This window comes from Cololabis saira, chromosome 23 (genome assembly GCF_033807715.1).
Source record: "Cololabis saira isolate AMF1-May2022 chromosome 23, fColSai1.1, whole genome shotgun sequence".
Lineage (NCBI taxonomy): Eukaryota > Metazoa > Chordata > Actinopteri > Beloniformes > Belonidae > Cololabis > Cololabis saira.
The window spans coordinates 30,150,005-30,173,016 of NC_084609.1; the positions used below are offsets into that span (position 1 = coordinate 30,150,005).

Sequence of the window (23,012 nt, forward strand, 5' to 3'; positions counted from 1 at the left end):
CGTGCAATACTTCTCCCGGACTATCTGTGAAATATTCCACTACATGTGTAACTATATACTATCATCTGTAAATAGAATTTCAGGTCTTCACTACTCAAATGCACCTTAACCTTTTTTTATATTTTTTGTATATTATTTATATTTCTTATATTCTTATATTTCTTATTGTTTGCACTATTGTTCTTATTTGTCTTGCACTGGAGAGGTGATGCTGCTTTCAATCTCACTGTACCCAGGTACACTGACAATAAAGTATTCTATTCTATTCTACAGGGTCTTAAAAGCATTGAATTTATGAATTTGGAAATGATACCTTAAAAAGACTTGAAAGTATGTCTGTCCCTGGTGATTGTCCAATCACCAGGGACAGACAGACTTCTGAGAAGTTGATCAGCTCCAACCTCCCATCTATACCAAACCTGTAGCTTTACCTCCAGGACTTTTGGCCGTGCAGGTCAGTTTGCGGCAGACCCTGCTCACAGTGGACACAGTCTGTTCAACCCCCTCCCTCATGCAGGACGATACGGCCCATCTGGACCAGAACCTCCCACCACAAGAACAGCTTCTTCCCCTCAGACATCAGACCCATGAATGACAGTAAATAACTTTACACAGCCACCTTAGAAACCTGCTAGTTTTTTTTGCAAATGTATATATTTTCACACCTAGTAGGCTATATTTATTTTATATTTACCTTCATATTTAATCCTGCATGCACTCCTAATTATTTTAGTTTTTTTCTAATTTAATTAGATTTCTATTCTTTTTACTTTTCCCATTATTTTATGTTATGTTTGCACCATCACATCAGAGCAGTTTCCTAATCTGTGATGTCACCGACACTGATTTACATTAGGCAGTATTTCTGGTTTCTCTACAGGTTTTACATGTTTTGGAAACTGCAGTAGTCCTATAAAAGGTATTATTTTTTTTAATTTTTTTAAAAATTTTTATTGAACACAATTTATAAACAAGAACACATTTACACAAACTGCTAGTAGAGGAAATACAATATAAGTAAATCGAACATATTTTGGGAGGTATCAAGAACAAGTGACACATACACAAACAATGAGGTAAACTAGTAAAATTAATAACAAAAAAACAGTAAGGCATTTTTAGGCAAATAGCATCGACATTTCAGAAAGAGATTAAAATAAAAGATACTTTGATATATCGGCTAATCATTTTTTTGCAGTTATTTGACTTAATTTTTTTTATAGAGACAAAAAAACGTTTGAAATCATTTAAAAAACATTGGAAAGAGGGCTTCATTTTTCTCCACTTACAACAGTGTATATGATATTTAGCCAGTAAAAGAATTACATTAACCGAGAGGGACACAAAAGGTATTATAAAGCTACATCATTTCCAGAATCCGCCATGTGGTGGCGGTAGAGCGCCAAAGGCAGCAGGAATTAAACCGCAGAAGAAGAAGAGAACTACGTCATCGGCGGAGTTGTCAACATGGAGGACTGCAGCGGAGACTCTCTCCTGAAAGATGGTAAAGTTCCCATTAAACTCTGGTCTGGCTCGTAGACGATTAGAGATCCGTGTCAGAAACCAGCTGCATGGCAGGCTGTGTTTGTTACGGGTCTGCTGGGTTTGTAGAACATGATTATCAGGGAAATGACAGCTCAGATCCGGGAAACACTGGAGACGAATCCGGGACCACAGGTCCTGTTTTAAAGGGAACCTTTTAAGCATTCATTCAAGCTAAGATGTGAATCTTTCTGACCAACATAGAGGTCACTGCAGCTCTTTAAACTATAAACAACACACATTTTTACACAGTTTTCCCCTAAATGATATACTATCTTTTAGCCCTGTGTCTGTGACTCATAGGACCATACGGATACAGGAAATGTATCACATCTTAGCTTGAATGAATGCTTAAAAGGTCCCCTTTAAAATGATACCAAAGACAATATAGTGAAACATTGACAGATTTCCTCAGTCTAAACCAGGATATGCACCAGCATCTAAAATGTAATTTTCTGAACTTCATGAGCTGATAACTATGATCCAGCTGTCAGAGTTTGGTGGAGGTTGTGAGAGTTTGGTGGAGGTTGTGAGAGTTTGGTGGAGGTAGTGAGAGTTTGGTGGAGGTTGTGAGAGTTTGGTGGAGGTTGTGAGAGTTTGGTGGAGGTTGTGAGAGTTTGGTGGAGGTTGTGAGAGTTTGGTGGAGGTAGTGAGAGTTTGGTGGAGGTAGTGAGAGTTTGGTGGAGGTTGTGAGAGTTTGGTGGAGGTTGTGAGAGTTTGGTGGAGGTTGTGAGAGTTTGGTGGAGGTTGTGAGAGTTTGGTGGAGGTTGTGAGAGTTTGGTGGAGGTTGTGAGAGTTTGGTGGAGGTTGTGAGAGTTTGGTGAAGGTTGTCAGAGTTTGGTGGAGGTTGTCAGAGTTGGTGGAGGTTGTCAGAGTTGGTGGAGGTTGTCAGAGTTTGGTGGAGGTTGTGAGAGTTTGGTGAAGGTTGTCAGAGTTTGGTGGAGGTTGTCAGAGTTTGGTGGAGGTTGTGAGAGTTGGTGGAGATTGTCAAGGCTCTGGGAGGCTGTTGGAGGTGCATGGTGATTTGTGGAGGTTGTATAGGTTTGGTGGAATCGGCCTAAGCACGCTTCTGTCTTTCAGACTGTTACAGGGATTTCCTGGCAGACGAGTTTGACGTCAAAACGTACACCGCTCACGTCATCCACCACGCCGTCATCGCCGAGCAGCTGGCCAAGCTCGCGCAGGGCATCAGCCAACTGGACAAAGAGCTGCATGGACAGGTACGTGACGTCACATGGGACTGACTGTTTCACAGCCCAGCTGTGGGATTGATAGTGAGACAGGTGAAACGGGTTCCTCCGGACTCTAGTGGATCTGGGTTCTTCTGGACTCTGGTGGATCCGGGTTCCTCCAGACTCTGAAAGGTGGCGACATAAACGTCCTCCTCTGATAGATGAAACTGTCTTATGTTGAGAGGACAACCCGTCTTTGCTTCCCTGGCTGGTTCAGACATCTTCCATCCTCCTAGACGGTTTTCCAACACGTGACACCTACTGTACACGGCCTCGGAACACCTTCTCACATCTATCACTTCATTGCATTGAAAAGTGAGTCTCCACCCTGGAAGCTGTAGTAAAAGAGCTGTTTGTTATTCCAGGTGGTGGAGAGACATGAAGACCTGCTGGCTCAGGCTACGGGGATCGAGTCCCTTGAAGGTGAGGAACCACGCTCCTGCAGCTCTAGTTCAGAAGCAGTGCTGGCAGGAACACCAGCTCCATATGTAGGCCTGTGTTGAAAAAATCAATTTTCCGATTCTAAATCGATTCTCATATTAATTCATAAATGTCGATTCATATGTCTAAACATCGATTTTTTTAAATTTTTTAATTTTTATTTATTTATTTATTTTTTCATCATTACATTTTCGCCCAGTGAACTTTAATCCCAGTAGTCACATCATTTAATTCACATATGCGCGTGGTGTGAAATATTCAAACAATGAACATGGCGTCAAAGAGTAGCGGTGGCATAAAGTGCTGGGGCCTCATTTATAAAAGAGTGTGTAGGATTCATACTAAAAGTGTACGTGCGCTCAAAAGCCGAAAATGGCGTGCGCACAAAAAAAATCCTGATTTATAAAACCGTGTGCACGCACATCTGCACGCAATGTTGTCTTTATAAATCACAGTCCAGCTGGAAGGTTGCGCAGGTGAATTCGCCTCATATCCCGCCCTCTACACGTCCACTTTCTACCATAAATGGTCTATGCAAACTACCTTATGACTGTATTTGCATATAAATGAACCTGCTGAGCATGCACAGCGCCACCTGCAGTCTGTTTCTGCTCTGCGTCAGGATGAATGAGACGTGTTGAGACGGTGTTCTGCCGAGGTGTCCTACCTCGGCAGAACACTACCGTACGATCCCCGTTTCTTTTATCTCAGTTTCTTTTTTTTCAAAGGCTTTTTCATGCAAATAGACGATTTAACAGCAGGAAGTCAGAATGTGCTTCCCAAAGACATCAACATTTATCTATGTAGAAGCGTGATCTGACGGGGTATTTTCATCTGTCAAATCATCCTACCTGCCAATATCTATGTGGAAGCGTGATTTGACGGGGCAGGTACGGGGCAGGGCAGCTTCCCCAGAAAATACTTGCTGTTTGAGCCTGCGTTAATGTTTGGTCGCACAGACAACCAGCTGCGTTTTAAACAGACCTTGTTCGCGCACCACATGAGGAGAACGCGTCGTACTGTAATACACAATTGCGATTCCACCTAATACAGACGTCGCCGTTAAAGTACATGATCATTCTTCAAACGTGTCCTTTCATGTCCAGTCAACTGTGTGCTGGCAAAACCTGCAGATCATTGAATCGCCAGCCACGTTACACACGGACACGGACACACTCAGACACAGTCATACACGCTCATACACACTCATACACACTCACACACACCCCCACCTGTGCACAACCAGTGTTCAGTGCTTTGGATATTTCAGCTTAAATTTCAAAATGTTATATTAGTTCAATGAAGTTCATATTATCTATATTTACTATAGATTGTTTGGTTTATTCTGTTATCTGACACAGTTTGTCATGACATTCCTGAAAAATGCCTGGTGCTTCATGGCAAGCTGTGTTTCTGGTGACAGAATAAATCAGACAAGCTAAAATTATTTGTTTACTGCATGAGTTGTTGCAATTTCTTCTTTTTTTGCACTTTAAATGGATATTGAAAGGCCTGTTTGAGTTATTTATTTCTTAGTTATTTCACAATAATTATTGTGAAATTATTATTTCACTAGTTATTTTACCATCATAATTCAGGCAACAGCTCAAAAAACATTTTTAATAACACTAATCCACATCAATATCGGATCAGATCGAATCAAATGGTGATAATCGATTCTGAATCTTAAGAATCGTAATTGAATCGATTCTTGACATTTGAATCGATCCCCAGTTATATCCATATGATGATCAGAATTGATCGCTGTCAGACCTCCACAAACCTTGCTCTGTTTTTGGATGACTTTAATCTCCAGCTCAACTGTCTGCATTGTTGGGCTTAATCTCAGTTCCTGCATTTCACCAGCAGATGGAGCCAATGTGTGTGAAGTCTTGACAGAACTTTGTTGCCTTTTAGGGGTTCTCCAGATGATGCAGACGAGGATCAGTGCTCTGCAAGCTGCTGTTGACAGGTAAATCTAACCATTCAGACACTTCCTGAAATGATTGGTGCGAGCAGTACAGCTGCTGTGGAAGCTGCACAGTCTGGAGATGTGTGAACGTGAGAGGATGAACCCACACATTGTAGTGTTGGACTCTGCTCACAATAAAAGTCCTTCAGATGTGCAGAGTTTGGCTGGATGCAGTAATCAGGAGTTTGTTAGGCAAGGCAAGTTTATTTGTATAGCACAATTCAACACAAGGTAATTCAAAGTGCTTTACATCAACATTAAAAGTAGCAAGACACAATTAAACAGTAAATAACAAATACAATGAAATAAAATGATAAGAAAAGAGGTGAAATAATAAAAAGCACAAGTTTATAAAAAGTAAGGGCAGTAGAGTCCAGCAGGTTCATCTCCTTCTAAAATGGCAAGAATTACATTTCTATACGGTCAAAACCTACAAAGACCGGGTCAAATACAGTATTACAAAAGTAATCTGTAACCATTCGTACGGTGAATTAAACCAATTTCACAATTCTGTGCCACAATGCCTGTTTCAAGGTCTTATTTCACACAACTGACGAGAATTATAATCAAAGAGCTGGGGTTCTGTGGGTCGGCGGGCGTCTTTGTCATCTGTCTTCAAGCTCATCTTCACTCTTATCTTATCCTTTAGCATTGCGAAAGACGTTTACTTGTTTTATCTGTATATTATTGTAATCTGATTAGGCCTGTGATGAAAAAATAGATTTCCGATTCTAAATCGATTCTCATATTAATTCTTCAAAATCGATTCTTATGTCTAAAGATCGGTTTTTAATTTAAACATTTTTTTTTTTTCATCATTACATTTTCGCCCAGTGAACTTTAATCCCAGTAGTCGGACACAGTTTGTCATGACATTTCTGAAAAATGCCAGGTGCTTCATGGCAATATGTGTGCGTGGTGATTAGGAAAGCTAAAATTATTTGTTTACTGCATGAGTTGTTGCAATTTATTTCTTTTTTTGCACTTTAAATGGATATTGAAAGGCCTGTTTGAGTTATTTATTTCTTAGTTATTACACAATAATCATTGTGAAATTATTATTTCACTAGTTATTTTACAGTCATATAATTCAGGCAACAGCTCAAAAACATTTTAAGTAACACTAAACCAAATCAATAAGGGAATCAAATCAGATCGAATCAAATCCTGATAATCGATTATGAATCTTAAGAATCGGAATCGAATCGATTCTTGACACTTGAATCAATCCCCAGCCCTAAATCTGATCTCTCCTGATAGATGTTTTTCTAAATGTATTCTTGTGTCCAGTGGTCAACTGTTGTTAAAGTGCTATAAATAGGGTTGCTGTTGGTTAGTATGAGCTGATCAATGCCAGATCCCACCTGCTGGTTTTAAAGGGGCTGGTTTTGCTGCCAGATCATTTTAGATTGACTGTGTCCCTTTGAGCTGGGATCTGAACCGTGGTCCTGGTTAGGAGGAGCTTAACGCTGGAGGGTTTCCAGCCGAGTCCCAGCTGTGACGACATGAGCCATCTGAGCTCCCCAGTTCTGTCTTTGAAGAACCTGCTCCTGGTTTTGTTAGAGACCTGCAGGTTCTTCACATCAGATGCTGAATAAAATCTGTCTAATTCCCATGTGTATGACATCTCTGCAGGATCAGGACCAAGATCGTCGACCCCTACAACAAGATCGTGGCCCGGATCACGCAGTTAGCCCGGCTGCAGGTAACTGTTTCTGTGTCCTATCCCCTCCCTCCATGGTCACATGACTTGAAGCCCTGGTTCCTGTGAGCTTTCCTTCACATCGTCCTGGTTCAGACGGGAGCTCAGCTGCGCTGTCCCTGTGGAGCATAACAGAAACCTGCTGGTCCTCCACACTGTGTTGTCTTTCGGGACAAAGGCCGGTATACCGACCAAATAACTGCGGACGCTGCACCGATCCGTCTGTCAATCTCACGCTCCATCGTTCCCTCACTCGTGAACAAGACCCCGAGATACTTGAACTCCTCCACCTGAGGCAGGACTTCTCCACCCACCCGGAGAAGGCACGCCACCCTTTCCCGGTGGAGAACCATGGCCTCGGTTTTGGAGGTGCTGATTCTCATCCCTGCCGCGTTGCACTCGGCCTCAAACCGCCCCAGCACATGCTGAAGGTCCCGGTCCGATGAAGCCAACAGGACAACATCATCTGCAAAAAGCAGAGATGAAATCCTGAGGTTCCCAAACCGGATCCCCTCCGGCCCCTGGCTACGCCTAGAAATCCTGTCCATAAAATTATGAACAGGACCGGTGACAAAGGGCAGCCCTGCCGAAATCATTATTTTTTTCCCCTCTTTCTTCCTCACTCATTCATTGAGAGATTGGATATGATCAGTCCTTAAACGAAATCCACATCATCCCCCCCTTCTTTCAGATTTGAAAGTGTAGTGTTTTCCAGCATAGCAGGATTCCATGCATCTCTTCATGGGGGGTGGAGCTGCACAGGTGTGTAACAGGAATGTGTGGCGGTCCTGCAGGTGGCGTGTGACCTGCTGCGGAGAATCATCCGTATCCTGTACCTGAGTAAGAGGCTGCAGGGGCAACTGCAGGGGGGCAGCAGGGAGATCACCAAGGCTGCTCAGAGCCTCAACGAGCTGGGTAAGGACCATCTGCACACATCTGCACACATCTGCACTACATCTGCACACATCTGCACTACATCTGCACTACATCTGCACACATCTGCACACATCTGTACACATCTGTAGTACACATCTGTAGCACACATCTGCACACATCTGCACACACCTGCACACATCTGCAGCACATCTGCAGCACATCCACCACAGGCTCCTCTTTTATCAACCATCTTCAGGTTCTCACATATCAGCCAGGTTCTCTGAGAAACACGTCCAAATAACATTTACTTCCATTCCTCAAATCATGTCATGCTTTTTTTTTTCCTTCAACAATTTAACGCTGTTGTTGAGATTCTGCTCCCAGATTAGGTCTTCACAATGTTTTTTGTCTTTGTTTCGTAGTCTGCGTTTTTTTAGTTTGGTGTTTTAGAACGTCATGCTTCAGTGTACAGTAATCCCTGGCTATAACGCGGTTCACCTTTCACGTCTCGCTGCTTCACGGATTTGAATTGTGCATCCTGTTCTACATTCTGATTGGCTAAACAGTCTCCCCGCTTCTTCACTTCCTGTGTCAATGAATAACGTTGGTCGCTTAGCAACAATGCTGAGAACGGCCAATGAGCTTCAGCAGCAGCTCAAGAACGGGAACTTGGATGAATCGTTCATTACAGTCTCAGATATAATCCATGGTGGCATGTCGGGTTATAAGAATCAACGACCCATAACTATTTTCTTCTCTTGAAAAAATACACCTGCACCGCGGCTTTAGAAGAAAAAGACGCTACAGAGCGAGTCAGGATGCAGCAGCATCAGAAGAGCAGTGAATACGCGCCAGTCACAATTTGTCCTACTGTACTTATTGTATTTTTTCTAACTTTTCATTTTCTCCCGTTCTAATCCAATCAATCGGGTCGCGGTGGGGCGGGGCTGATCTCCGCAATTTGAAACCTTGTAAAAGGTGCTACTTCGCTGATTTCACTTATCACAGGTTCTTTTTGGAAGGTAACCCTTGCGAAAAATGAGGGATTACTGTATATATAAAATGAAAAGGAGTGGACCAAGGACAGGCCCTAGGGGAACACCACAGGTGACAGGAAGGAGCTGGGACTTGGCGTCCCCCATGTTTGACAGATTCCATCCTGCTAGACGGGTAGGATGTGAACCAGTCCAAAGCAGTGCATATCCACCGATGTCATAGTGGAGCTGGTTTCATAAAATCTGGTGAACTAGTAGTAGAGTAAGGGAAGGAGAACCAGCATACCAGAAACAGATTGTGTAGTTGTAATTGGTCCTGAAGCTGAGTGCCAACCGCTTTTTCCAGCACTTTTGAGAAAAATGGGAAAAAGTATAAGATGTGTTTCCATTAGCAAGGATTTGAAGTAAACCCAGAGACAAGAACCTCTAACAGGGCTGACCGTCTCCTCGCCGCCATCCATTACACTGTAGCGCCACACAAGAACCGTTGATTCGACCAATAGCACAGCCGACCACAAGATGGTGATGATGTGCAGTTTTGCTGTTCACACACGGCCAGCAGCATAAAAGTAGACACAAAAGAATAATGGAATTAAAGGGAAAGTTCGGCTTTTTACAACCTGGACCTTATTTCTGGCATTTTTTATGGTCGTATACTCACCCAGGCAAGTTTGGTGTCATTTGGAGTCCTTCGGAAGATATTAGGGGGTTTTTTGCGAGCCGCTTCTCCATATAACGGTAGCGCCTGGGGCACAGAGGGACACAGACGATGCAGCATCTAAATAACACATGATTGCCGCGAAACTCTTCATTTCTTTTATGAATCACTAGATCTGCTTCCAGGACCTGTTGTAACATTGCGGCGCTGTCTGTGTAATAAATAAATCCGTTTGTAAACAAGACCTCTGAACTCATGACGTCATCTCTGTGCGCGCACTCTGTCCTCCGTTCAGTGAGCTCTTCAGCCGTATACTCTGGCTCAAAACGGTAAGGACGTCCATCATATTCAAAGTCGTCGTCCACAACCTCAGAATTTGACAAATATTCAGACATGTTTCAAATAACTAACAGTAAACTAACAGTAGTGAACGCTGTACACAGAGCTGTGTCTGCTGTGTCCCGCTGTGCCCCGTTCACTACCGTTATATGGAGAAGCGGCTCGCAAAAAAACCCCTAATATCTTCCGAAGGACTCCAAATGACACCAAACTTGCCTGGGTGAGTATACGACCATAAAAAATGCCAGAAATAAGGTCCAGGTTGTAAAAAACCAAACTTTCCCTTTAAGGATAAAAGAAGAAGCTACTTGTGTTTTTGTTTGTTTTTTAACTAAGGGTGTAACAATATATCGTGCCACGAAATTTCGCGATACAAAAACATCACGATACGTGTCGTGGAGGTGACAAACTGTATTGCGATATTGGGTTATTAATATTAATCTATTGTGTTGACTTGTAACGCGCAGTGTATTTGTGCCGACCGCGCCTCGACCCGCGGACCAAAGTCTTACTCCGCTAAGAAGAAACTACCGTATTTTCTGGACTATAAGCCGCTACTTTTTTCATAGGTTTTCAACCATGCAGCTTATACAAAGGTGCAGCTATTCCGTGGATTTTTCTTCCTAAATAAAAACTAAGACAAAATAAATGCAAAGAAGAAGACGCTACTTCTTCTTTAGCAGATAGAAGTAGAAGCAGATTTCAAACGGATAAATAGATAAATAAATAGCGGTTATTTTCTCTTGGTTCTGTCCCGTTTTAATCAGCAAAGTTGCTGCCGTGTTAAAAGACACTGTTAGGAAAGGATCTATTTAGGTACAAACATGTACATCATTTACAGTCAAAATCCTTCTGTACATGTAGTAAATATCTAATCTAACAACATAAATATCTGCGGCTTGCATCTTTTTTTTTTTTTAAATAGAGCGGATGCGGCTTGTATGCAGGTGCGGTTTATAGTCCAGAAAATACGGGTAGTACCGTTTTGCGTCCCGATCACGGGACGGAGAGTTAAGCCTTACCTTATTAAATTTTAGAACATCAACACAGCAGCTAGTGCCGTACTGTGGCGTATCACTCCGCCCAATCTAAAACAGACTAATCACTACAGATAAACTGACTAGTGTCATTATAGTCTCTGATTTACATCAGAATATAAACAATATATTTATAAAATAATGAACCCTGAATTACCAAAATAACCTTCTTAACAAAAATAAATCTCCTCTTACACTTATAAGGTGAGCATGCCATGAATCAATCTTTTTATGATGTAAAATTGTATGTATTTATTTACTTTTATTTATTTAATTTTAGTTGTTAAATTTCTGGAAAAGAAAAAAGTCAGATCATACATGAGAGAAACTATTCAGTTTGTGGCAAAATATTTGTACTTGTATGAAACTGAGGATGCATAATGCAAACCTGACATTTACTTTTAGTTCAGTTTGTGGAAAATGGTTGTCCTGGCTTTCTCTTTAAAACTTAAACAGTTATAAAGCATTACAAACTGTAACAATAGGACAAACACACAGCATTGTTTTGTATTTTGTGTCTTTCAAATAAAAGACAATTTTTTCCAGTCATATGTTCCTCATTCAAGGTTGTTAAAAAATACTGCTATAATATCGTATCGTTATCGTGACCTCAATATCGTGTATCGTACTGTATCGTGAGATTAGTGTATCGTTACACCCCTATTTTTAACATACACTGGTGGAAGTGAAGAAAACCCCCGCATGACCTCTGCATTGGTGTAACACACCAGCAGGCTGTCTCCGGTACTGCGGCTGTCTCTGGTACTACAGCTGTCGACTGTACTACAGTTGTCTTTGATGTGTTGCTGGTTTTCAGGGAGCCTCAGGCAGGTTTTAATGGCAGTGAAGCAGTTGTTTATGTCAGGCCGTCGGTGTTACTGAGCGCCGAAGACAGAAACGGCATGTTCATTTGCAGGAACACTGTAAAACATGCAGCTCTGTCACCTCCTCAGCTCTGCTTTGTTTCTTCACTTCCTGCAAAAACATGTTTACAGCAGCCGTCACGCTTCATCATCCACGTTCTTCATCCAACACCCCTCTGCTGCTTGTCGCCGGCCGACAGCCAGCGTGACGCTGTCTGTAAGCTGGAGAAAACTCAATGAACCAAAGACATGTTCACAGGAAGGGACAACCTGTGGTTTTCACTACTATCACCCACCTGGAAGTAAAGGAAACTGCAGTGGACCTCTAGGGTCTGGATCCAGACCTGCGGTTCCTCTTCTGACCACTAGGGGCTGAATCCAGACCTGCGGTTCTTATGGAGGCAGTTTTTGTCAGATAAAATGATATTAAACCAGCTGCTCGTGGCTCCAGCTGACTTTTCAGCAGCGACGAGACAAACAAACAAAAAAAAGCAGCGCTGCTTGAAGCTTCTCTTGATCTCATTTTTTACCTTGATATGGAACACAAGCCACAGACCCAGCAGCACATCTATCGTCTCCTCCAGGTTCTACATCTTTAGTGTTGTTGTCAAATACGTCACAGCAGCTTCACTACAACTTCCTACTTCTGCTCCAGGTGCTGAATTGTTATGGAAAAGAAACCAGGCTGAGTTGAGTTGAGTAGAGCCGAGTAGGTGCTAGTGGAAAAACGCCATATGAGGGTTTTACAAGTGGCCCCAGGCTCTCCCATGTTGCCCTGACCTCCTGTGGTCAGAATCATTGACCCGGAACACTGATGGCCAGGTCGGTGTGGTGGTAGATCTGCCGTGTGACCCTCTGCTATCATCAGAGAGGTGATATTGAGGCCTTCATAGTGTCTGCCAGCAGTTATCTCTCAGCCACTCGGACTTATCTGAACCAGCACGCACTTCCACTTCACACATCACACACGTGCATGAACATGTGTATGCACAAGCAAATTCCTGCAACTTACAGAGAAGCTTCGGTAGAGCCAGGCTTCCTTTGAAGAGCTAATACAGAAACAGCATAAATCATGACATTTCGTCTGCACAAAATGTAGTTGAGTTCTGGAATGTCTTTCATCGTACAATCCAGCCTTTCTTCAACATCCACATTTTGCATGTGTCCAGCTGTTTTATGGTGTGTAGCGTTTGACTTACGGTGCAATAACATCAGTGACCCATGCTGTTCATTTACTTATTTATTACAAATTCGGACAAATAAATATAATACAGAAACATCTGGGGCTGAAGTACACAACCAGAGAACAAATATTATATTCTCATATTCACATATTCTCAGGTACTGGTGTGACTGAACCGTCTTTGACAACATTGTACAACATCCCACAATCAAACAAGGTTGGCGCCTGACCTTGCCAACTGGTTGAAGATTAATTGCAGAGCGCTGGTTGCCCAACAGTTCTCATTATGATGCTTGTCAGTGTATTGTTGAGAGATTGTTTCGTTGATAAAATCTGATCAAATGTGGTACTATGTGAATGAATCACTGTCAGACCCCCCCCAACTCCCTCAAAAATCACCCATGAGTCATTTAATGTGAACACCATGACCAATTTAAGACTCGTTTAGCACAGCCATCTGATGATGCTGGAAGTCCTGTAGTCTGAAAGCAGCCCAGCATGAATGCTCTTCATGGTTTAATGGGACCTTGTCCTAGCGCTTGAATGCTACATTTTTTTTCTTCACCCTAATGTCTCCTAGCCCTTTGGTAAACTAATTCTATGGATTCCTCCACAAACAAAGGTTTGGAGCCATCTTCCTCGTCAATCTGTCATTGGACCCCTCTGAGTGGAAAGCCTGTATTTCACATTGGTACAGTTAGGTTAATCCTCTGTTGGTCTCTCTGGAGTAACCATTTCCAACACTTCCAACAAATGAACGGTAGGTGATGTAAGCTTTTGAGCTTCCTGTGACGGCAGCGTGGGCTCAGAGTAAAGTCATTGATCCTTCACATTGAAAGATGAAGAGGTGGGTTGGACTTCTGGTCAGGACAGACAGCTCCCACTGGAAGTAGGCCTCAGAGAAAACCCAGAACTGGATAGAGAGATCATTTCTGTCAGCTGACAATGCAAGATCTGGGGGTCTGGGGATCTCTGCTTAGGCAGTTGCCCCAAAACCCGGTCCTGGATAAGTATTCTGTCACTCTCCATCCTGAGGGCACAAACATTTTTGTCTGGCTTCCGTGTCCTCAAAGGTGACCTTCTTGTTCCTCCGGGGTTCAATCCAGGAGTTATGTATGACCACGTTGTTTGGTGAGGGTTCAGCTTCCAAAACAGACACTATCCTTTTCTTCATCTTGCTCTTGATGACCGTTTGGAGCTTCTGCCGAGTGAAGGCATAGAGGAGTGGGTGAAAGATTGTGGTCCCGTAGGCCATGACCAGCAAGGCCAGGCGAAGGCGGACCATCAGATCACTTGGTCCAGTGCTGAGAATGATGGTGTTCAGCACTGTTATTGGACTCCAGCAGAGAAGGAAGGTGGAGACGATGAGAAAAGACATCCTGAAGACCCGTCTCTGCCTCTCCCTTCTCTCCCGATGACGCTTCACTGCCCGTCGTAATGCAATGATGACAGACACTGATGCACACATGCCTAAAGGTGGGTTTGCAGCTGCCCGGACCCCCGTGCTGCTCTGGGTAGGCTCCGTAGACTCCGGTTGTGTGGTGGTGGTCAGAGACATGGTGTTGCTGCTCTTCGGCTTCTTTTTGGGGAGGCTATGTTGGAAGCGTGTTCCAAAGCGGATGTTTAATGCCTGAAGGATCTTGTAGTACGTGAGCAGCATCACCACAGCTGTGAAGAAGAATATAGGGATCTGTGCAAGCAGGTGATAGTACAGACCCGGCTCTGTGTAATATTCATTCGTATGAATCAGCGGCACCTCTGTGGTCTGGTTCAGGTCAGTACCAGAGCCCATGAAGAAGCCCACCTCCACGAACGGAACCAGGAAACTGAGAAAGGACAAAGTCCAGATGGATCCCAGCACCGCCACGGCTTGTCCCATAGTAAGAACACGGTTGGCAGGCCGTACTGAGATGTCGTAACGGTCCATGGTGATGGCCAGCACGTTGGTACCAGTGGCCACGCTAACAAAGGAGACGCAGGCCTCGTGGAAACAGCAGATCATGGCCGTTCTTGCCGCTGATGGAAGAAGTACCATCACTGCTGTCAATGGGATGCAGCACACACACACCTGGAGACGGAAGAGGAATCTGTCAGGATACACCACTAGACATTTTTCTTCTGTAATTTCGTACTCCACAATTACATAAACTGGAGCGTGAGTGTTGTTTTCAGGAATGCTCATGTTGAGTTAATGTTTGCCAGCACTGAGCGATGGACCTGAGTTAGAAGAATGTTCTGGTGCTGCCCCTCTCTTGTGGGGTTCCTCAAGGTTCCATTTGTGACCCCTTGTAATTGTCATGGTACAAGAGTCTTAGACACCCTAGTCTTCTTTTATCAGAGTTGTAATGACCGGTCATGTTTATTTTAAAGTCTCTTCATTAAGATAGAAACAGAATATCCAGGAATAATAACAATAATAATTATACATAAACACTTTTTATGCACTTATATATATTTTTTCTTAAACTAGGAAGGTGACGGTTGCAAGACCTGGATTTTTTTTTTTTTTTTTTTTTAATGCCTTTGCAGCTAAAGTTGACATGTAGAGATCTTTTGACACTGGTGTTGGATTAATGACCCACATTGCTAAATTACGCTGGATGCTGGGGCAACGAAATCGGATGGATGTTTTTCTTTTCTTTTTCTGTGAATATTTCCGTCATGTTACCTCGTGAAGATCAGGACTTGGTGTTGGACTGTAAATAGAACTGGTTATGGACATTGTCAGTTTGGACATGGAAAGGGTTTTGATCTTTTTGTGTTTTATTTTTTTTTAGAACAAATTAAGAATTAATTGGTTTAAGTCGTGTTAAACTCAGATTGCGGGTCACTTCCTTTTCCTTTTGGAATTTTTTTTTTATAATGCTCAAAGAACCCTGTCACATGGAACAAATTATGAACTGCGTTATTTATTTTATAATGTTGGACCACTGCAGCTGTCATAACTCTCTGAAGGACCAGAAGAACTGGGTTTTAGAAGTTTAGAAGTAGTTTATTTGGTCAATCAGTTTCCATTGATAAATACATTGCATTTCATGTCCTTTTGTAGGAAAGAAATAATAAAAAAAGAAGTAAGGAATAAACCGACCAAAAGGTGTAGCTGAAGCCTAAGCTTATTGTTCCTTCCCTTTTTAACTTTGTTTACTTCATAGTACTACTACTGTACTAATACAACAAGGACAAACAATCTACAACAACAACAAAAAACAGCAAAGTAAACACACATGCAAAACAAGAAGGAAGACAAACGTAAATATGACAGAAAAATCAAGTAAAAAAAAAAAACAGAAGACTGATCTAAGAAAAACAACTAACAGAGAAAGTAAATCTCTGATCTCTGGAAAGCGTCTAGAGACAACATCTGTTGTATTAGACGCTATATAAATAAAATTGAATTGAATTAAATAATCAATGCTTAGAGGAAACAAAAACAGTCTCTAGAAGAGTGAAAACAAAAGGAAACCAAAGACCAATCATTACGTTTTTTTGTATAAATATTATTATTGCAACAACAATGTATATATATATATATATATAGTTTTGTATCACACTAATGTTCTGTATCTTTCGATTATATTGGATTTATACATCGTTTTAAAGTTGTGGGGTTAACAGTTTAAGCATCATGCTGAACACAAGGTGGACTCACCAGAACATCCAGCACATGCAGGTTCATAGTGATGATATTGGACACGGAGCTGACCAGGTTCTGCTTCAGGCAGTATAGCACCAGCACCGTCAGGTTGGAGCTCAGGCCCAATGCGATCTCCAGAACCAGGAAGGCTGTCAGAAAGATCTTCAGCAGAAACAGCAGGGCTCAGAGTCAGAGTAGCAAGCATTTCTTCAGATCTTTTCTGTTTTCTCACCAACCAAATGACAACAAGAAATGCCCCATGTGTGACAACACAAATGTCCTCCTAGCTGGCCTTGCAGCTTGTTCCACCAATCCTCTGTAAAAGCTCCAGAACGGAGTCTGGTCTTTCATCATCCATTGATGTTCTCTGTAGGGACGGGAATCGAGAAACGGTTCTTGTTCAGAAGCGGTTCCCAGTTTTTCAATTCCTTGGAATTATTTGCAAATTTTGTAAACGATTCCCGTTTCAATTCCAGTGGGCACGAATGACGTCGAATGACGATGTTGCGTAGCTTACTCGCGTTGCCGTTGCCAGCATAAACAGTACACATGAGACCCAAGTGATACAAACGCTCAAAAGTTTGGTTACATTTCAGTAAAAAAAAGACAACTCGGAACTTGCAATACTTGCCAAGTGAATATTTCATCAAAGGGAGGAAATACTACCAACATGCAAAAACATTTGCGCACACAGCACTGCAATAACAATCAATAGATGTCACGTTTTGATTTGCTCCGGACCGACGTCAGTAATTCTCAACCCAGCAGCAGCAGCAGGAGCAATGTTAGCATGTCCTTGGATAATAATACTGCAAATAATTATTTAATTAATTGGCCCCATTCATGTGGAATCTCAAATGAGAATCGATGAGAAAGAACCGAATCGTTTAAGCAGAATCGAAAATGGAATCAGAATCGTAAAAATCGTATCAATTTCCATCCCTAGTTCTCTGGCTACCTGTGTCTGCTCCAATCACCCACTAATGGACTTCAGGTTCCCCACCGGCTTACTTAGGGCCAATCCCAATGTTCACCCTACTCACTACCACTAGCCCTCAAAATGAAGCCACAGGCGTAGGGCTTTGTAATGTTCCCTAGGGATTGGGACACCACTTGCTACGTCACTGCGTGGTTTATGTTCGGGTACGTAAGCGGTCCTGGGCATTTCACAGATTTTTGTGAGATCAGGTTGAAAACAATATTTTGAGTTGCATAAAAATGCATTTTGATTACATTTCTAGCGAGAAATATATATTTTACTTTCATAATATTCACACCAACGCAGAGCCTACGGCGTAGGTTACGCGGCGACGCGCACCGTAAGGCGCACGTCGCCACGTAACCTACGCCGTAGGCTCTGCGTTGGTGTAACGCGGAACCATAAATCAACCTTTATTCTGGCGAGATCTGAAAAAACGAGTGATTATGTACATTCACCGAGTGAATATTATGAAAGTAAAATATATATTTCTCGCTAGAAATGTAATCAAAACGCATTTTTATGCAGAAACTAACTCAAAATATTGATTTTATTGACTAAAAATGAGAAATGTCCGCCATGTTTTTTGTTTGATTCGGTCTGCAAATGATGACGTAAAGCATTCTGGGAAATTTTCTCTAGCCCTCGGTCGGCGAGTCAGCATCTGAAATCCCTCGATCTGAAGGGCTAGATTCATACACCGTAGCCCTCGTTATGTCCACTATCCCTACATGCAAAGAGGAATTGGGACACCACTACCATCACAGGAACGCGCAAAATTTAGGGGTAGTGGGTGTATTGGGACTAGCCCTTTAACTCAATCGTAAAGGGCTTATCCCCTTCTCTGTGGGTTGAACTCATCACAAGACCATGGACTGGATTTGTCCTCTCTTCAGACAAGGAGATCTGTCCAGAGCAGTCCACCCTCTCTATGGTCAAGAAGCTCCTGAAAACCCTCCTCATATCCTCAACTGCTCTCTCTGTAACCACACGGAGTGGTGTCTGGACTGCACTTTCTCTGGAATCTGCAGTTTACTAGAGCTTGTTTTCCCTACCTGACTATCTCTTTGGATAAAAGCATCTGCTGAATGTAATTCCGGGTCATGTGTGACGTACCTGGAAGCTGATTGGATGAACAACCTCAGAGTGCGTGTCCAGGCCTGTCATGTTGGTCATAGCAGCAGAGATGAGCGCGGAGTCGTGCTTTATCCTAACGACAGAGAAAAGGATTCTTTGGTCAGAACTGAACCTGGTTCAGTGGGTTTGAGTTAAAATCTGCAACATGACGGGGTCAGTACTGCCTCCCAAAGATTCTTGGTATCGTTCATGTCTTCAGAAAGCCCACATGGTCAGTCTAAGAACCTGGAGTTGGACTCCACCTTCTTGTTTGAAAGATCCTCTTCAAGATTCTTTCTTTTTACTTCATGCGAAGACTGCACAACTCCCAAAATGTCTGGAAAGGTTGTCTGTCTTGTTTTTTTTTAATTCATGCTGCACAATAATAGAGATGCATTGATTTAGTGTCTTCTCCCATCCTGCAAGAGAAATGTCCTGGACAAATGTATCTGATTTAATGTTAACATGATAATTGTGGAGCTTGATGGATGATTGACAGTTCATAGGTCACCTGACCCAAAGTTAGATGCAAATCCATCATTGTCATCATCACACAAGCTATTTCAACTTTCTTGCACGGATCAATTATGTGGTTGAGGTTATAGCAACGAGAGTAGCTGTGAGTGACTCAAATAACACTAATAAATAACATAAAATAAACTAAGTTAACAAATTAATTTAACAAATGAATCACTTGGCCATTATATTCCTGGAGGAAGAGAATGTTTCTGACCGACTGAGGTTTCAATCCCTCGTCTCTCTTCCAAGATGCTCCACAGACACTAAACGCAGTTTCTCCAAATATCTGTCTGTCTGACTTGCTTTGTCTTTGTTTTGTAAAGACCTTGTTTGAGGTTTTTTTCAACCTCATTGATTTCCATCTTGTCGCTAGACTACATCCTGATCCTGCAGTGTTTTTTTTAGCCCGCAGCAAAGTTCAAACTACACGCTCCCGCCAGATTTGCGTTGGGTCCCGTGGAAGTTTTTCCAGCTGGAACACATCTGCTGAGATCTGCTGCTCTGGGTTTTCCTGCTGACCCTGAAAGAAGCAGGTACTTGGACCTTCTGGTTTTCAGCCTGGATGTCAGGGTGGTGTTGTGATGTCATAGTGTGATGTCAGGGCGACTCACCCCTCCCTCCCTGCACCACTGAAAGCAGCAGGAGCTTGTCAGGTTGTTATGGCGCCGTCACTCTTGACTTCAGGTCGTCCACCGTCCAGCTGGTCTGAGCTGGACATTGGTGAAGGAGAAGCGTTGGGCTCAGCGGTAGCTGTGAGGATGCTGGCGGTGCTCGGGTGAAGACACACAAGCAGCAGCAGTAACTCCCCCCTCATCGGGGGGCCGTGGTCTGCAGCATCCGTTGTCCAGGATCAATTGCTTCTTTCATGCCCGCATGCTCTGTCTCCTCATTGTCCGCTGTGTCATCCCCCCAGAACAATCTCCCTCTCTACTCCAGGCCCTGCTGTCCAGCGACGCTTTTCCACTAGTACCTACTCAGCCCGACTCCACTCGCCCCCCTTTTTTTTCTTTCAATACCCAGATCAGAAGTAGGAGGTTTGGAGACTGAACCTTAGAAATTTAAAATCCTCCTAGCTCCTCAAATCTGAAGGTCTGAAATCCTGAGGTAGGCAGAGTTTCCCCGGGGCTCAGACACATACACTTGGGTCACGGATGTTCCTTGGCTTCTTCCTGGATGATCTTAGTTGTGGTTCTGGTTCAGACTACAGAGGACTGATGGTTTCTAGCTTCTCTGTGCTTTTTTTCACGCAGACCCTGGAAAAGCAAAGTGCTTTCTGTACCCAAGTCTCCTGGTTCAGTTCAGACCCATTTCAGAGAAACCACGGTGTCCGGATAAAGTTTGTACCAGGACAAAGCTTGTGTGCCATGGTGCTGTGTCAAAATAACTTTGTATGCGAGTCAAAGGGACTTGATTCGCACTTGACTCAGATATTTTTTTCTCCTGCATGGCCCTAATACTCTTCCGTGTCATTAGTTGAACTGAGATGCTGATCTTTTGTGGACTGAGCAGATTAAATGCATTAGAGATGTTCCCCTCTCAGATTCTGATTCTGGTTCCGGGGCTTGGGCTGACTGGGTGCCCAACTGATGCCGGTCTTATTTCAGAGACCTTTTTTTTCTCTCCCCAATTTGAATCTTGTTTACTATTAACCTTGAACGAATGCGGGATGGTTCCCACCAGAGCTCTCCTCTTCATTCAACTGTACCGCAGCTCCAGATGCTCAGCAGCAGACGTTTAGCCGGTCATCCAGAAAGAGAAACTTTACAATTATGCATATTTCCCGGTTATTTTTTGGAAATTTCTCTCATTTCGGAAAAGTGAACTTCCTCCTTTGACTTGATGAACTCCTCCTGTTCTTTGACCTCCTTTAACACACGGTAAAGTAGTTTGTTTCCACCTCTGGAACCAGCAGCCTTCATAATCAGAATTCCAGGGTAAAGTAACAGCATGTTGATGATGCTGATGATGCTACACAGGTGTCTGCACCACATCAACCTACGTCTGCTGCTGACTCAGGTCAGGAAGTACGAAAGCAGGGCTGCACAACTTCCTGGGCTTTACAGTGATGAATGCAGCCTGCTATACAGCTGGAGTGGAAGGAAATACACTCTGATCCTGATGAGCCATCTACTCGCTTTAGGTCCCTTGACTGCAGTTTTAGATCTATGTAAGATGCTTGAGATCAGGTTTGTCAAATAAACCTGTAAATGGCCAAGAATCCAAGCACAAATGAGCTGGAAAACATCCCCCATGCCTTCATCCCATCATGTCCAGATAGCAGCAGCAATGGTGACAGGTACCGGTGTTCTGCCAATCTTTGCTCCCTGCCGAGAAATGCTACTTTGTGGTTCTGCGCATGCGCACAGTCCATTTTCAAAGTTTGATTGCCACGCCAACCATTTCTTGGACGATGTAAAATTGATAATATGGGATGTTGAGTTTTGGATCCTTCAAAATAAACTACCCATGACATGAATTGTATTACACTTTGTGAACATTATACGATAAAGAGGAAAAAACAACAATTCTATTGCTTTATTTGATAGTCATTCAGTCATTGGCCTTTATTTAACCAGACAGGTCATTAAGAACATTCTTATTTACAATGACGGCCTGGCAAGCGACAAGGACCACTTGGGGAAAAGGAAGTGGCTTAGGGAGTAAAACACAGTAAAATTGTAGCTCTACAAAGGTAGAAAACCATTAGGGAGCATTTTTTGGCAAAGCAGCAGAAATTGGCAGAACACCGGCCCATTTTAGACATGGTAGACTTTTAGTTTAAGGTTTTATTGATTGGTTTTGAGGCTCTTCATGGACCGGCAACTTTTTTTACATGTTTATTCAGCTCCCCGGTACCCATATCTGCTGCTGGACCTTGAACATGCTCCAAACCCCCACCTTCACCCCGCTGTTCGCTTCTGTACTCCTCGTACCACGGACCACCTGACCTTCTCCCACCCTGCTCCTGATTTAACTCGTGCATCCTTTTCTATCTCTTGTATTTCCTTGTAGACTCCGTTCGGGACGTTTGCATGTGCAGCACAGATAAAACGTACTTACTTAGTGTGGAAGAAAGTGGTTTCTCCTAGACTTAAATCCCACTGCGACCTCTGGACGTCGATGCGTGAGGCTGTTTCTGGTCTCCATGGAGTATTCCTGAGTTTCCTGCAGAGCTGCTGCTCAGGGTGGCGGTACGCAGCCGGGGCTGGAGGTGTTTTCAGCGCGTGGACGTCTGCAGCCCGGCTCTCTGCTGAGAGCGCTGTGCAGCAGCAGGAGCTGGCTAATCTCTGCTATGTGACAGCCTCTCATCAGTCTGACGGCTGCCAGTGATCTGTCAGCGCTCGCTGTGTCGTTGCCTAACAGAGACTGATGGTAGTCCACGGCGGGGGACCCAGACTTCTCTGTTGAGGGTCTCTGAGGGCGTTGGGATGAGGCCGACGCTGGTTTCTCTGAAGTTTTAATCCTGAAAGAAAGCATGAAACTGGAGGAGGTGCTGACTCTGCCTCCTCCTCTCCTCGTCATCCCTATCTTCCTCCGGCAGCCCTTCGTCCTCCTTCCTTCCTTCTCCTCTCCGAATCACTCATCCCCTCTCTTTGTTTCTTCAAAGCACATTTCAGCCTCTCATCCTCATCTCCCACAGCAGAGGAAACTGTAATCCCATACACCTCGTTTCTCTTTCTGCATCTCCAGAAGAAGTGCTTTCCTCATAAGTTTACGATCCAGGTAGAAAGCGGTGTCCATGGCAACACCGATGGCAGGTGTCGGGTGTCAGGACTCCGTTCACTCATCCACCATCTGTGTTTGTTTTGGTTAATGACTCCCAGTTTGACTTCGGCATGGCAACAAGAGCACTCTTGGACGTTGAAGACTCTGTGATGGATCAGAGTCCAGATCATGCGGTTTTGCTGCCGAGATTCTTTCCTC

At 43.4% G+C, this 23,012-nt stretch overlaps 2 protein-coding genes across 2 annotated transcripts in view; one reads left to right on the top strand and one right to left on the bottom strand.

Annotated features, from left to right (window-relative positions):
* The first annotated feature begins 1,467 nt into the window (after window positions 1–1,467).
* cog5 (component of oligomeric golgi complex 5) overlaps window positions 1,468–23,012 on the top strand; it is a 45,789-nt gene continuing 24,244 nt past the window's right edge. The window contains exons 1-6 of the mRNA XM_061714622.1: window positions 1,468–1,504; window positions 2,623–2,762; window positions 3,140–3,197; window positions 5,133–5,187; window positions 6,823–6,892; window positions 7,684–7,804. Coding sequence (XP_061570606.1) covers window positions 1,468–1,504; window positions 2,623–2,762; window positions 3,140–3,197; window positions 5,133–5,187; window positions 6,823–6,892; window positions 7,684–7,804 — 481 coding nt within the window. The remainder of the gene's footprint in view (window positions 1,505–2,622; window positions 2,763–3,139; window positions 3,198–5,132; window positions 5,188–6,822; window positions 6,893–7,683; window positions 7,805–23,012) is intronic.
* On the bottom strand, window positions 13,807–22,519 carry LOC133424003 (G-protein coupled receptor 22-like). Its single transcript, XM_061714359.1, has 4 exons — window positions 22,149–22,519; window positions 18,570–18,663; window positions 16,490–16,636; window positions 13,807–14,908 (listed from the first exon to the last, which is right to left on the bottom strand). The coding sequence occupies exons 2-4, from the start codon at window positions 18,627–18,629 to the stop codon at window positions 13,859–13,861; spliced, it is 1,257 nt and encodes a 418-aa protein (XP_061570343.1). The 5' UTR covers window positions 18,630–18,663; window positions 22,149–22,519; the 3' UTR covers window positions 13,807–13,858.